A 14,859-nucleotide genomic window follows, 5' to 3' on the forward strand; every position below is an offset into this window, starting at 1 on the left:
TTTGTTTTGATGACGTTGAGTGTGAGGTTATTTTCCTGACACCATACTCCGAGGGCCCTCACCTCCTCCCTGTAGGCCGTCTCGTCATTGTTGGTAATCAAGCCTACCACTGTAGTGTCGTCCGCAAACTTGATGATTGAGTTGGAGGCGTGCATGGCCACGTAGTCGTGGGTGTATAGGGAGTACAGGAGAGGGCTCAAAACGCACTCTTGTGGGGCCCCAGTTGAGGATCAGCGGGGTGGAGATGTTGTTCCTCGTGAGAAGACCGATTTTCAGGATGTCTCCTGGTCTGACAAACTTCTACCGCAGACGCGGAAGGAGGACGAGGTAGATAGAGACGCAGCACATGCCAAAAAAACAGATCTCTAGCTAAAACAGGCAGATATAGATGGAAATTGTTTTATTATGTTAATTCAATTTTTTTTCCGCAGGGGTGTGTCAAACATTTATTCCAGTGCCAAAATTGAACAAAAAGTGTAAGTAGGATAGTTTTGGTCATAAAGTCAGTATATTCCAAAACTGGGTTTTGTGAGAAGTGTAACTGAAGATGTCACTTACATCATGGTTGGGTTCTGATTTCAATCCTGCCCACACAGGACCAAAGCCTGGCACAGTCTAATCCTGGCTGGCAGTAATCAAATCATCCAGATCACAGATGCCCGGTATGCTGCAGAGCACACTATCCAATCACTCACCAGAATCAACCCGCGCATTCAATTTATAGACATCCAAACTAAACATTAGTATGCAGCACCTCAAACTTGTTTAAACAACAATCCATACACAACAAAATGTTATGGTGAAAAAACAAGTTGCTTTTTAAAAACGGCTTGGGTTTTCATTCATGAACTAACGTTAGAATCACAAACACCAAATTTATCAAAGACAACTACATCTAGAAAGCAGGAAATGCAGTATTCCCTGACCAATCATGTTCACGATGTCCTGCTGCCTCTCCCGGTTGCTAAGAATTTCGGTACGGTGACTAAAGGGTGACAAATATTACTGCCAGGATATGATATAGCGAAGATAACACCCACATTGAACCACACAATTCAAATTTTTCTTGATGAGTACCGGAAATACCCAGGAGGGAATTTGTAAGTTTAGCGCCTCTTTAAACAACCTAAAGTGTGGGAATGGAAGTGTTGTATCACATACAGTACATTAAAGCATACACCAAAAAAATCCAGGAGACATTAATAAATCAATACAAGTCAATGGAAACATGATCATCAAATGACTCCATTTTTAAATAAATAATAACAGTGGAGGTCATAATTTTAGAAAACAGGCTACTGTAGAATCAGTATGCTAATGGACGTACCCAAACGAGAAGAGCTGACTAGGCTTCTTCATGGCCACCCAGGAACTCAGCAGACAGGTGATCAGACTGTAGGCCAACAGGTACACATACATTACCAGTCAAAAGTTTGGACACACCTACTCATTCAAGGGTTTTTCTTTATTTTTACTATTTTCTACATTGTAGAATAATAGCAAAGACATCAAAACTATGAAATAACACATATGGAATCATATAGTAACCAAAAAAGTGTTTAATCAAAATATATTTTAGATTTTAGATTCTTGGTGGTTAGAGAATGACTTTGCAAAGCTTTCGTCAAGGCAAAGGGTGGCTACTTTGAAGAATCTCAAATATATTTTGATTTGTATAAAACTTTTTTTTTGGTTGATTCAATGTGTTATTTCATAGTTTTGATGTCTTCATTCTACAATGTAGAAAATAGTACAAATTTACAAAAACCCTTGAATGAGTAGCTGTACAAACTTTTGACGGGAACTGTAAATCATCATGACTAACAACACCTCAACACAAACAATTGCACTCTAGTAAAAAGAGCTCAACACAAGTATTAGGTACAATATTTAGCTTAGTATAAAACTTCCTTTCGACAGTGCTGATAAAACATGATGCTCCCCAGGATGCCCATTTACTCACCTGAAGAGATCGAAGATGGTGAGGTATGTGTATGCTGTTAAGGCTGAAATGACAGAGAAAAACATGATCAGTGAGTGCTATATATTACTTGAATTGATTCTAATAGAAATTAAGAAAACACTTTTTTGCTCTGTAAAAGTAATTGTAACATGTATGAAGGGGATAGCGGCAATACACCAGTTTAATTCATATAGACTATATTGATGAGATGAACCGTAATTGAATAGAGCCTGCCCTACTGTCAATCAACAAGACAAATGTTCTATGATGATAAATCAGCTGCAATACAGCCTTAGTGTACCAGCCATTTCACAGACAAAAATATAAATATCCTTTGGTTGCCAAGGATTCCCTCCCCCAAAACTGTGCCATTCCTCTCCAGTAGAGATGACAGTGTAGCTGTCGTGTCTGAGCTAAGATGCCAACTCCCACGCATATACACAGACACAGCCTGTCATTGTTAATAGATTCAATGAGCAAGCCTGACCCAGTATCAGGCCTCCTACTGCTTCCCAATGTATCTAGACTTTAAAACACAGGGAGTAGTGCCGTGCCATTCTCACAGTCAAACTCCCTAGCTCTAGGGGGCAGTGTAGAGCAGAGCAGCAGTAGGCTAGAGGACCAGGAGGCAACAAAGGTGGAGGCAGAGTGATATCCGCCGGACTGCAAACCCAGCTTTATGTAAGCTGGATATGATGGAGGAGATTAGCAAAGCTTTGCATGGAGAGGAACATTTTGTTTTCACACTGCTCTACCATGTTGGCCAAACTGAGGTGATGTAATTCAGGATACACGCCGACCATTAGCCATTGGCCCAGGGGATCTATCGGACTGATTGAGCTTGGTTTGTGCTGTACCTACCACGCCACCATGGTTACGGCTCAGCACTCTGCATCACCGCCAGAGCACACAGGAATATACAGTGGAGTCAGAAATGATTGATACCCTTGATAAAGATGACAAAAATGACTCAAATAAATAATTCAAATACTGAGCTAATACTGAGCTAATATACTAATACAATTTCTCAGAGAAAGATAGTTAACTAGTAATTATAATTTCTCAAAAAAGTAGAGGTCAAAATTATTGACACCCCTGTTTTCAATACCTCACCTTGTGAGGTTAACGACACTAAGCCTCGTTCTAAAATGTGTTATGCTAACTGGAGAACCCATTGAGAAGGATCTTAGACCATTCCTACATACAGAATCTTTCCATATCCTTCGTCTGCACTTATGGACTGCCCTCATATTAAACCAAAGGATTTCAAAGGGAGTCCAGAGACTGAGATTGCCATTGCAAAATGTTGATTTTGTGGCAAAATAACCATTTCTTTGTGGATTTTGAGGTGTGCTTAGGGTTATGGTCTTGCTGGAAGGTCTACTTGCAGCCAAATTTCAGCCTCCTGGCAGATGCAACCAGGTTGTTGACAAAAATTCCCCAGGACTAGCACAAGCAGAATAGCCCCATAACATCAAAGGTCCACCACCTTATTTTACAGTAGGTATGGGGTTCTTTTCTGCTTATGTATTCTCATTTAGAGCTCTTTGGCCAGGCATACCTGTGGAGGGTTTGTTGCCAAAATGAGAATGCATGAGCAGAAAAGAACCCCATACCCACTGTAAAATATGGTGGTGGCTCTTTGATGTTATGGGGATTTTTTGCTGAGAAATTGTATCATCATAAAATTTCATTTTTTTTGATCATACAATATAGTTCAGTATTTAAATAATGTATTTTATACAGTCATTATCCCATATGGCCTTTCAACCGTGACCCAATCCTATAAATCCACTGTGGTGGTACAGGTGTCTCATCTTTAGGTGTTAATCATGTGAATGTACTATAACATCAGGGAGGACATAGGCTAGACTGGTGGTAGACCATTGGTAAATTAATGATAAAGTCAGATAAGCCCTGGAGCAGAGCATTGGCTATTCACTCTCAACGATTAGAATATTGACAATGTTTACCAAAACAAAACAGGATGATATTTGTCATCAGGAAACGTCAGCTCAGTTTTTTTACATCCATCACGCAGTGTATTCACCACACACTGCATCAGTTAGGACAGATGCAGTGTGTGGTATCAGACAACCCAGTTGTCTGATACATTTTAATGCTAACATGGTGACCAAACCGGCCATGTTGAAAAAATTCAAACACATACATGTTAATCAATAATTTCAATTCAAGCTTGCTAGCGTCTGCATAGCCAGGCGCTAAAATAGAACTTGGCTCCGTCTCTTTATCTACTCATTGGTTTTCACAAGCATATACCCACGTAGGTGATTAAAAGATGGGAGGTCCACACTACAGTCCAGTTGGAGGCAGTAACGCACCTTAAGTTGGTTGCCAACCGCCATATAAATCCACAGGAGGATGAATGAGAGATGAATCAAAGACAATCAAAAATAACTAGGTTTCCCCTTTTTATCATTTTATTAATATATTTTTTATCAAGGACAGTGCATATTAATCAACATTTCAGTAAAAGTGACGGTTTTAGCCAGCTGGCTAATTTTCAACCGCAGTCCTGGGGTAGGTTATTAAAAACAATTACAATACAGAAACAATGAGCAGTGAGCACATACAGAGCAACATAGGCCAAGCAACATGTAGCATGCAGACAGAGAGATATAGGACAAGCAAGATGTAGCATGCAGACAGAGAGACATAGGACAAGCAACATGTAGCATGCAGACAGAGAAACATAGGACAAGCAACATGTAGCATGCAGACAGAAAAACATAGGACAAGCAACAAGTAGCATGCAGACAGAGAGACATAGGACAAGCAACATGTAGCATGCAGACAGAGCGACATAGGACAAGCAACATGTAGCATGCAGACAGAGAAACATAGGACAAGCAACATGTAGCATGCAGACAGAGAAACATAGGACAAGCAACATGTAGCATGCAGACAGAGAAACATAGGACAAGCAACATGTAGCATGCAGACAGAGAAACATAGGACAAGCAACATGTAGCATGCAGACAGAGAACATAGGACAAGCAACATGTAGCATGCAGACAGAGCAACATAGGACAAGCAACATGTAGCATGCAGACAGAGAAACATAGGACAAGCAACATGTAGCATGCAGACAGAGAAACATAGGACAAGCAACATGTAGCATGCAGACAGAGAAACATAGGACAAGCAACATGTAGCATGCAGACAGAGAAACATAGGACAAGCAACATGTAGCATGCAGACACAGACATAGGACAAGCAACATGTAGCATTTAGACAGAGCAACATAGGACAAGCAACATGTAGCATGCAGACAGAGAAACATAGGACAAGCAACATGTAGCATGCAGACAGAGAAAAGCACAAAAAGCAACAAAGTGTTTCCACACCTCACAAGCTACAGACAACATGGAAAGCAGCAATACAGTCAACTCTCATGGCAGACCTTTCAGATCTGCTGCCATGGGTGTGGGTTCTCTGTTTAACAAAAGTACTAAGTAGAGGGGGAGCCAGACCATGTAGGATCTTGAATACAAGACATGCATCTGTGTATTGCACAAGATTTTCCCAACTCAGAAGTTCATGCTTTCTGAGGATGTAACAGTGATGATGGCTACTGGGCTTTCCATCAATCACTTTGAGAGCCTGTTTGTAGACACACTGAATGGGTTTTAATGTTGAACAGCAAGCTTGGGCCCAACTAGTCAAGCAGTATGTTAAGTGGGGGAGTATAATAGCATTGAAGTACAGTTTTGCTACCTCTATAGTCAATTTCATATGAATCGGAAATTAGCTAGGTTGAACTTGGTTATTTTAGTTACCCTTTTCACCTGCTTTAAAAAAAGAGGGTTGAATTAAGTATGATGCCAAGGCACTTAAAATTGGGTACCACCTAGAGATTCTCTTCTGATACAGACATCTGGCTCAGTAGCTTCAGTTGCCCTTTTTGTGAACAACATGCAGACTGTCTCAATGTAAAAAAAAATATAATAATAAAACATTTAAAAAACACGAGTCACTTTGTAACCTGGACCATTACAGTAGTGAGTTCTTGTGCAGCGTGTCATTTGCTCTTTGCATGCACATACATTACCAGTCAACATTTTAGACACACCTACTCATTCAAGAGTTTCTCTTTATTTTCACTATTTTCTACAATGTAGAATAATAGTGAAGACATAAAAACTAACACATATGGAATCATGTAGTAACCAAAAAAAAAAAAAAGTGTTCAACAAATCAAAACATATTTCAGATTCTTCAAAATAGCCAACCTTGATGACAGCTTCGTATACGCTTGGCATTCTCTCAATCAGCTTCACCTGGAATGCTTTTCCAAACAGTCTTGAAGGAGTTCCCACATATGCTGAGCACTTGCTTTTCCTTCACCCTGCGGCCCAACTCACCCAAAACCATGTAAATTGGGTTGAGGTTGGGTGATTGTGGAGGCCAGGTAATCTGATGCATCACTCTCCTTCTTGGTCAAATAGCCCTTACACAGCCTGGAGATGTGTTGGGTCATTGTCCTGTTGAAAAATATATTGGGACTAAGGGAAAACCAGATGGGATGGTGTATTGCTGCAGAATGCTGTGGTAGCCATGCTGGTTAAGTAACCTGAATTCTAAATAAATCAGTGTCACCAGAAAAGCACCATCCCACCTCCTCCATGCTTCACGGTGGGAACCACACATGTGGAGATCATTCGTTTACCTACTCTGCATCTCACAAAGACACGGCGCTAGGAACCAAATATCTGAAATTTGGACTCATGTCCATTGCTCGTGTTTCTTGGCCCAAGCAAGTCTCTTCTTATTGGTGTCCTTTAGTAGTGGTTTATTTTATTTTATTATTATTTATTTTTTGGAATTTTACCCCGTTTTCTCCCCAATTTTGTGGTATCCAATTGTTTAGTAGCTACTATCTTGTCTCATCGCTACAATTCCGATACGGGCTCGGGAGAGACGAAGGTTGAAAGTCATGCGTCCTCTGATACACAGTACAGCACCCTTAAACACTGCGCCACCCGGGAGGCAGTAGTGGTTTCTTTGCAGAAATCTGACCATGAAGGCCTGATTCACGCAGTCTCCTCTGAACAACTGATGTTGGGATGTGTCTGTACTTGAACTCTGTGAAGCATTTATTTGGGCTGCAATTTCTGAGGCTGGTAACTCCAATGAACTTATCCTCTACAGCAAAGGTAAATCTGAAACTTCCTTTCCTGTGGCGGTCCTCATGAGAGCAAATGTCTTCTTAGCGCTTGATGGTTTTTGTGACTGCACTTTAAGAAACTTTCTTGAAGTTATTGACATTTTCCAGATTGACTGACCTTCATGTCTTTGAGCTGTTCTTGCCATAATATGGACTTGGTCTTTTACCAAATAGGGCTATCTTCTGTATACCAACCCTACCTTGTCACAACACAATTGATTGGCTCAAACGCATTAAGAAGGAAAGAAATTCCACAAATAAACTTTTCACAAGGCAGACATGTTAATTGAAATGCATTCCTGATGAGTACCTCATGAAGCTGGTTGAGAGAATGCCAAGAGTGTACAAAGATGTCATCAAGGCAAAGGGTGGCTACTTTGAAAAATCTCAAATATATTTAGATTTGTTTAACACTTTTTTTGGTTAATACATGATTCCATGTGTAATTTCAGTGTTGATGTCATCACTATTTTTCTACAATGTAGAAAATTGAAAAATAAAGAAAAATCCTGGAATGAGTAGGTATCACTATCATTTGCATACATTTGAACTTCAGACCAAGTACAGACAGAAGGCAGATCATTAATGTTCAAGCTGAACAGGAGGGGCCCCAGTATTGACCCTTGGGGCACGCCCACATCATAGCTTAGAGTGGGAGATAGCTCCATTACTCACCGACACACTGGGTTCTGCCTTCAAGGTATGATTTCATCCATCATGGCATCGGGGTAAAAGTTGAACTTGGACAGTTTTGTGATGAGAACGGCATGGTTAACAGTATCCAAAGCTTTCCCTAAGTCTAGAAATACAGCCCCAACAACGCCCCCTTTGTCCATCTTGGACACATTTTCCAGAAGAAAGCAGTTGGCCGTTTCTGTGGAGTGTTTTGCTCTGAAGCTAAACTGCATGTAGTGTAATGTGAAGGGGCTGTTGTTGAGGTGGGCAGTCAGTTGCTCTGCTACACACTTTTCAGCAACCTTCAATACCACAGGTAGTATACTAATGGGCCTGTAGTTACTCATGTCAGCAGGGTCACCGGATTTAAAGATGGCTGTTATGGTCAACTTCAGTACCCTGGGAAATAGCCCCTGACGAATAGACCTGTTGGTGACCTTAGTAATGGGGCCAATGAGTGACTCATTGTAGTTATTAAGAAAGGTAGAGTCCAGCCGAAACACATTTTTGTTCACCTCTGACTCAGAAACCTCCCTTATGAAGAAGACTGGGTGAGTGTCATTCACTAGCGCTGAGCCCAAGAAACCTGTGTCAGTACTTTGACAGTCAACAAAGCAGTCAACAAAGCAGGAATTGAAGGCTGTTGCTATTTTGACTGCATCCTGTGTTAGACTGTCATTCACATTGATTTCTAGCCTTTTTGCAATGTTACTGTAGTCTTTCCCTAGAACCTTTTTTTTGGGGGGGGGGCGGGTTTTCACTTTTGGATGAATAGCGTGCGTAATATATGCATATTATTAGTAGTATTGGATAGAAAACACTCTGAAGTTTCTAAAACTGTTTGAATGATGTCTGTGAGTATAACAGAACTCATATGGCAGGCAAAACCCTGAGAAAAATCCAACCAGGAAATGGGACATCTGAGGTTTGTAGTTTTTCAAAGCTTGGCCTATAGAATACACATTGAGATATGGATAAAATTGCACTTCCTACGGCTTTCACTAGATGTCAACCGTCTTTTGAAACTTGAATGAGGATTCTACTATAAAAGGAGGGGCTCATGAGACCTCTGAGTCAGTGATCTAGCAAAGAGCCTTGGTCTCATGATGCGAGCTCCCGACAGAGTTACCTCTCGTTCCAGTGCTTTTCTGAAGACAAAGGAATTCTCCGGTTGGAACATTGATGTTTTATGTTAAAAACATCCCAAAGATTGATTCCATACCTCGTTTGACATGTTCCTAAAGGACTGTAACGGAACTTTGAGTTGTCGTCTGGATGAAGTGCCTGCGCCTCATGAAGATGGATTACTGGGCTGAACACGCTAACAACAAGTGGCTATTTGGACATAAATGATGGAACTTTATGGAACAAATCAGTCATTTATTGTCGAACTGGGATTCCTGGGAGTGCCTTCTGATGAAGATCAAAGGTAAGTGAATATTTATGGTGTTGTTTCGAACTTTGTTGATTCCAAAATGGCTGATATTTTTCTGGTTGCTTTGGTTGTTTAAAAAAAAAATCTGACACAGCGGTTGCATTAAGGAGAAGTCCATCTTTAATTCTGTGAATAACACATGTATCTTTTATCAATGTTTAATATGAGTATTTCTGCAAAAATCACAGAATGTTTTGGAATCAAAACATTACTGCACGTAAGGCGGCAATGTAAACAGATTTTTGGATATAAATATGCACATTATCGAACAAAACATACATGTATTGTGTAATATGATGTCCTATGAGTGTCATCTGATGAAGATCAAAGGTTAGTGATTCATTTTATCTATATTTCTGCTTTTTATGACCTAACATAATCATATGTTGTGCTTTAACTGTAAAGCATTTTTGAAATCGGACACGATGGGTAGATTAACAAGATGTTTATCTTTCATTTGCTGTATTGGACTTGTTAATGTGTGAAAGTTACATTTCTAAAACATATTTTTGAATTTCGCGCACTGCCTTTTCAGCGGAATGTTGTCGAGGGGTTCCACTAGCGGAACGCCTGGCCTAGAAAGGTTCATTATTATCTTCTCTCAGATCAATTTTCTTCACCAGTCATGTTGATAAAAAATGTTTGCCTTGGCCAATCTGATTTCTTTCATAATCTTATTTCTCAACATGGTAAATCTAAGTCATACTCTAATTTGGACTTTAAGGCATAATCTCATTCTTTCATCCGTCTCCATTATTTCTACATTTAGCCAATGAAGAGTAGTCTTTTGGCCAGGTTTAGATGATTTTCTTTTCTTTAGGAAGCCATTTATTGTAGTTCTGATTGTGGATAGAAAAACCTGACTGACTATCAGCTTCCACACACCTGTATAGAACAAGGGATCATTCCAGGTAATTCCCTTAATTGCATTTTCAAAATAATTGAAATCACTCTTAAGTGTTCTGAGCTGATCAGGCTCTAACAGTAGAGGTTAAACCTGTTCTTGGAAAGCTTTATGGCTATAAGTGTCAGATTATGATCAGACAGGCCAGTAACCATATTGAATGATTTAGTAACTCTCTCTGGTTTATTACTGAACACCAGATCAACCTTTGACCTTACACTAGCTGTGTAAGGTCAAAAGGTATTCGTGATCGTTTGAGGGTTTTGCTACAAATCTTGTCTTGATAATGAATGTTCAAATCTCCCATTAAGATGACCTCTTTCCCAAAATCACATTCCTTAAGCATGTTATTAAATTGATCAAAGAACACACGTTTAGTGGAAGGTGGTCTATACATTCCAATAAGGGTAAAAGACATTTGGGGAGACAGTAGCATTTGGGCCAATACATTCTAGTTCATTATCACATGACCACTCAATTTGTTTACATCGGATATGTTCTTTAATGTAAATCATCAGACCCCCTCATCTTCCTTCAATCCTGTTTCTCTTGAAAACATTGTAGCCAGGCACAATCAAAGCAGCTGATGGAGAGTTTTTATGGAGCCATGTCTCTGAAAGGTTGGAGTCTAAGAAGATGTTGAATTTGATCACTTCCTGGAATGACACCGCGAATGTTCAAATGCCCCCTAGTACTCCCTCGGGCTTAGCTCGTGGGTCCCAGATGACTCGAGAGTGAATGACATTGAAAATAGTACAATTTTCGCTGTTTTCTGGAAGCTGGGTTTAGGCCGTTTTGATTAGGGGCAGTTCGGTAGTGCAATTAACTATCCCTTCCGCTTGCACTGGATGCAGGGAACTAATTAAAACAGCTTGCGTGCCGAGAGCAGAGTCAAGGATCGCATATAGCGACTTGGATATGTTTGGAGAGTTACATTTCATCTTCGAGCTGGGTGCCTCGAGAGAAACCATGGGAGCATAGCAATCACCCGCCTCCGCGGCCATCCACTGCTCCCCACTACGGTGAGTATCGATGGCTCGGTGATGTTAGGCCCAGGGTTGAGTTGCACATCCCCGGAGAACAGGAGGGTAGTGAACAGGTAGTTTAGCGGTTGCCGATAGATGTTCGACTTGTGTTTGTTACTCCTAAGCGATTCAGTCAAATAGGGAGCAAAGTAGATTTGGCCATTATTCAGAACATGATGGTACGCTGTGTACTGTCCGCTCCCGTGGAACGATGAACCAATGTGTTTGTCTGGGGTGTCGGCATTCCCTGACAGTAGAAGGATTGTGTCATCCCAGCAAGGACGCAGTGAGATTATCAGTACAGCAGCTACATGACTGACAATCGTGGCAATAACCATCAGCATACACCTGATGTTTTAGATAAATTAACAGCATCTAGAGGAGAAGCGGCACCACCCTCCCTTTGGTCTGTCATCATTCACAATTTTGTGTGAAAGAAAAGATATATTTTTTTAAATCGTAAATATTCTACAAAAAAAAGACATTACGCATTTCAGGTAATAATAACCCAATGTTTTTCTCCCAGTACAAATTATCTAGCAACAATAAGCTAGCTAACTGTCCAGGAATGTTTTTATGCATTTCAACCTGTCCCCAAATTAATGTAGTTGGTTTAGTTCGTTTTGGTATTTTGCCTCTGGTGCGCGGAGCCGGTTTGGTCAGCTGTCTGGCATGGAGCAGCTGTCCGGCATGGAGCAGCAAAAGTAGTCATAACCCAGAGGACCGGCTCCCTCCAGAGTTGAACCCAATACATGGAGCATAATGTGTGCAGATTAAGGTCACTGGAGTATGATTTCAGACCTGATCAATAGGAGATTATAAAGGGAAGGAGCGCAGTGGAGGAATATGACTCAGGAGCTGCATATTTAATGTCGTCTGCAGAGCAGAAGCCCAAGGCAGTCTGATTGGCTGACTGTTCCCTGTGCCTTGCTGCCATCCCAGCTCCAGCCATCCCAGCTCCAGCCATCCCAGCCCCCCCCCCCCCCCCCCCCAAACCTCAGCCCCTAGCCCCACCTCCCGGCCCCAGTTCCACCCCAGGGAACAAAGCCCATTAACGGCATTAAGTGCTGCCTGGTTATCGGAGGATAAGCAAAAGTTGACGGGCCTTTGGGCCACGGGTGTGTATCACCTTACCCTGGGCCAGGCTCTGCTGGGTCCTAACCGCATTGGCGCATAGACACAGGTTACACACACGGTATCTCAGAAAGGAGAGATTTGCAAACTGCAGCAGTGGGCTGTCATTGCACAGAGAAACATGCATCGACCAGGGCATCTCGGGTGTCTGTCAACGCGGCACATTAAAACAATAGATCGCTCCATATGTAAACTAAAAGCTTTATTGACTGACTACACAGAAACACCTGGCAGGGGAAATGGGAGCTGTGCAAAGGAAGCGGCGGCTGGTCTGGGCCTTGGGCCCGTGCTGACAACCACAGGGGGTGAATGTGAGACCAGGGAAACACGAATTCTGGGCTGGCTGGTACAAAGAGCTTGGAGCACACACACACACACACACACACACACACATACACACACACACACACCTTAGTGGCCCAGGGAGGGAGAAGTCAGTGACAACAAACTGTATATAGTTCAGCACACAGACATAAGCACACAATTGTTGAGATAGTTGACCCATCAAAACTGACCTGTCAGTAACCACAACCTGAACTAGCTCCAACTACCAGCACTCACTAAGAAACTTTCGGCTGACCACAAAAAAAACATTGGAGAATTGTTTGAAAGAAAACCTGACCTCAGAGATCAACATTTCAATTCACCATTCAGTGGAAACAATGACAGTTGGTGTATAAACAGCCACAAAGCCTACAGAAAACATAATCATGAAAATCTCTAGCTGTAATCAACAATATAACAATTCTCACCTATTCAAAGTGTGGTGTTACTGAACCCCCCCATGGCTTTTGTACAAGTTGGCCCTACTGTTGTCAGAGCGACAGCATACACTGAATCCTGATGGATGAGGCAAGTAGGATATAGCTTCGCTCTCTAAATAGGAAGACACGGGTGAGCAGCACATTGGTTTTGTCCAATAATTAATAGGCTTGTGTAAAGTGAGGCTGCAGAAAGAGGCTGGAACTCCACACTTTAAGTAGAAATTAATAGGGGTACAAGAACAGGCCTCTGAGGAGCTCCACACCAGCTTGTAGTGAAATCGTCCCCTGCTCCAACCCTGAGTTGAATAAACAGTCTCTGACCAGACTTGGCTTGGATAGGTTCCTGTCATCAGGGTGGATCTCAGTCTGTGACTGTGGAATGTCTCAGGAGTACCAAAGTGTCTTAATTTAACAACATTGAAACCAGATGCTGCCATTAGATTACCTCATATTAGGTAGCTCGATAAAGATTACATAAGGTAATGAGGCCATTAGCTGTACTGAACATACTGTCCACGAACCACATGACCTAGTTCTAGCCTATAAACGAAATGTCTTATGAAAAAAAGCAAACCTCATGGAGCTATTATATACACTGTTCAAAAAAATAAAGGGAACACTTACAACAACACAATGTAACTCCAAGTCAATCACACTTCTGTGAAATCAAACTGTCCACTTAGGAAGCAACACTGATTGACAAATGTCGCATGCTGTTGTGCAAATGGAATAGACAACAGGTGGAAATTATAGGCAATTAGCAAGACACCCCCAATAAAGGAGTGGTTCTGCAGGTGGTGACCACAGACCACTTCTCAGTTCCTATGCTTCCTGGCTGATGTTTTGGTCACTTTTGAATGCTGGCGGTGCTTTCACTCTAGTGGTAGCATGAGACTGTCTACAACCCCACACAAGTGGCTCAGGTAGTGCAGCTCATCCAGGATGGCACATCAATGCGAGCTGTGGCAAGAAGGTTTGCTGTGTCTGTCAGCGTAGTGTCCAGAGCATGGAGGCGCTACCAGGAGATAGGCCAGTACATCAGGAGACGTGAAGGAGGCCGTAGGAGGGCAATAACCCAGCAGCAGGACCGCTACCTCCTCCTTGCAGGAGGAGCACTGCCAGAGCCCTGCAAAATGACCTCCAGCAGGCCACAAATGTGCATGGGTCTGCTCAAACGAGGGTGGTATGAGGGCCCGACGTCCACAGGTGGGGGTTGTGCTTACAGCCCAACACCGTGCAGGACGTTTGGCATTTGCCAGAGAACACCAAGATTGGCAAATTCGCCACTGGCGCCCTGTGCTCTTCTGGAGACGCCGTGGAGAATGTTCTGCTGCCTGCAACGTCCTCCAGCATGACCGGTTTGGCGGTGGGTCAGTCATGGTGTGGGGTGGCATTTTTCCATGTGCTCGCCAGAGGTAGCCTGACTGCCATTAGGTACCGAGATAAGATTCTCAGACCCTTTGTGAGACCATATGCTGGTGCGGTTGGCCCTGGGTTCCTCATAATGCAAGACAATGCTAGACCTCATGTGGCTGGAGTGTGTCAGCAGTTCCTGCAAGAAGGCATTGATGCTATGGACTGACCCGCCCGTTCCCCAGACCTGAATCCAATTGAGCACATCTGGGACATCATGTCTCGCTCCATCCACCAACGCCACGTTGCACCACAGACTGTCCAGGAGTTGGCGGATGCTTTAGTCCAGGTCTGGGAGGAGATCCCTCAGGAGACCATCCGCCACCTCATCAGGAGCATGCCCAGGCATTGTAGAGAG

The 14,859-nt window shown here is 42.4% G+C and overlaps 1 protein-coding gene across 1 annotated transcript in view; it reads right to left on the reverse strand.

Moving 5' to 3' along the window:
* Positions 1-14,859, reverse strand: part of LOC109890027 (zinc transporter 6-like) — a 74,796-nt gene that overhangs the window by 43,349 nt on the left and 16,588 nt on the right. The window contains exons 5-6 of the mRNA XM_020481986.2: positions 1,964-2,006; positions 1,328-1,393 (exon numbers count right to left, since the gene is read on the reverse strand). Of these exons, the coding sequence (XP_020337575.1) occupies positions 1,328-1,393; positions 1,964-2,006 (109 nt within the window). The remainder of the gene's footprint in view (positions 1-1,327; positions 1,394-1,963; positions 2,007-14,859) is intronic.

This window comes from Oncorhynchus kisutch, linkage group LG4 (assembly GCF_002021735.2).
Source record: "Oncorhynchus kisutch isolate 150728-3 linkage group LG4, Okis_V2, whole genome shotgun sequence".
Lineage (NCBI taxonomy): Eukaryota > Metazoa > Chordata > Actinopteri > Salmoniformes > Salmonidae > Oncorhynchus > Oncorhynchus kisutch.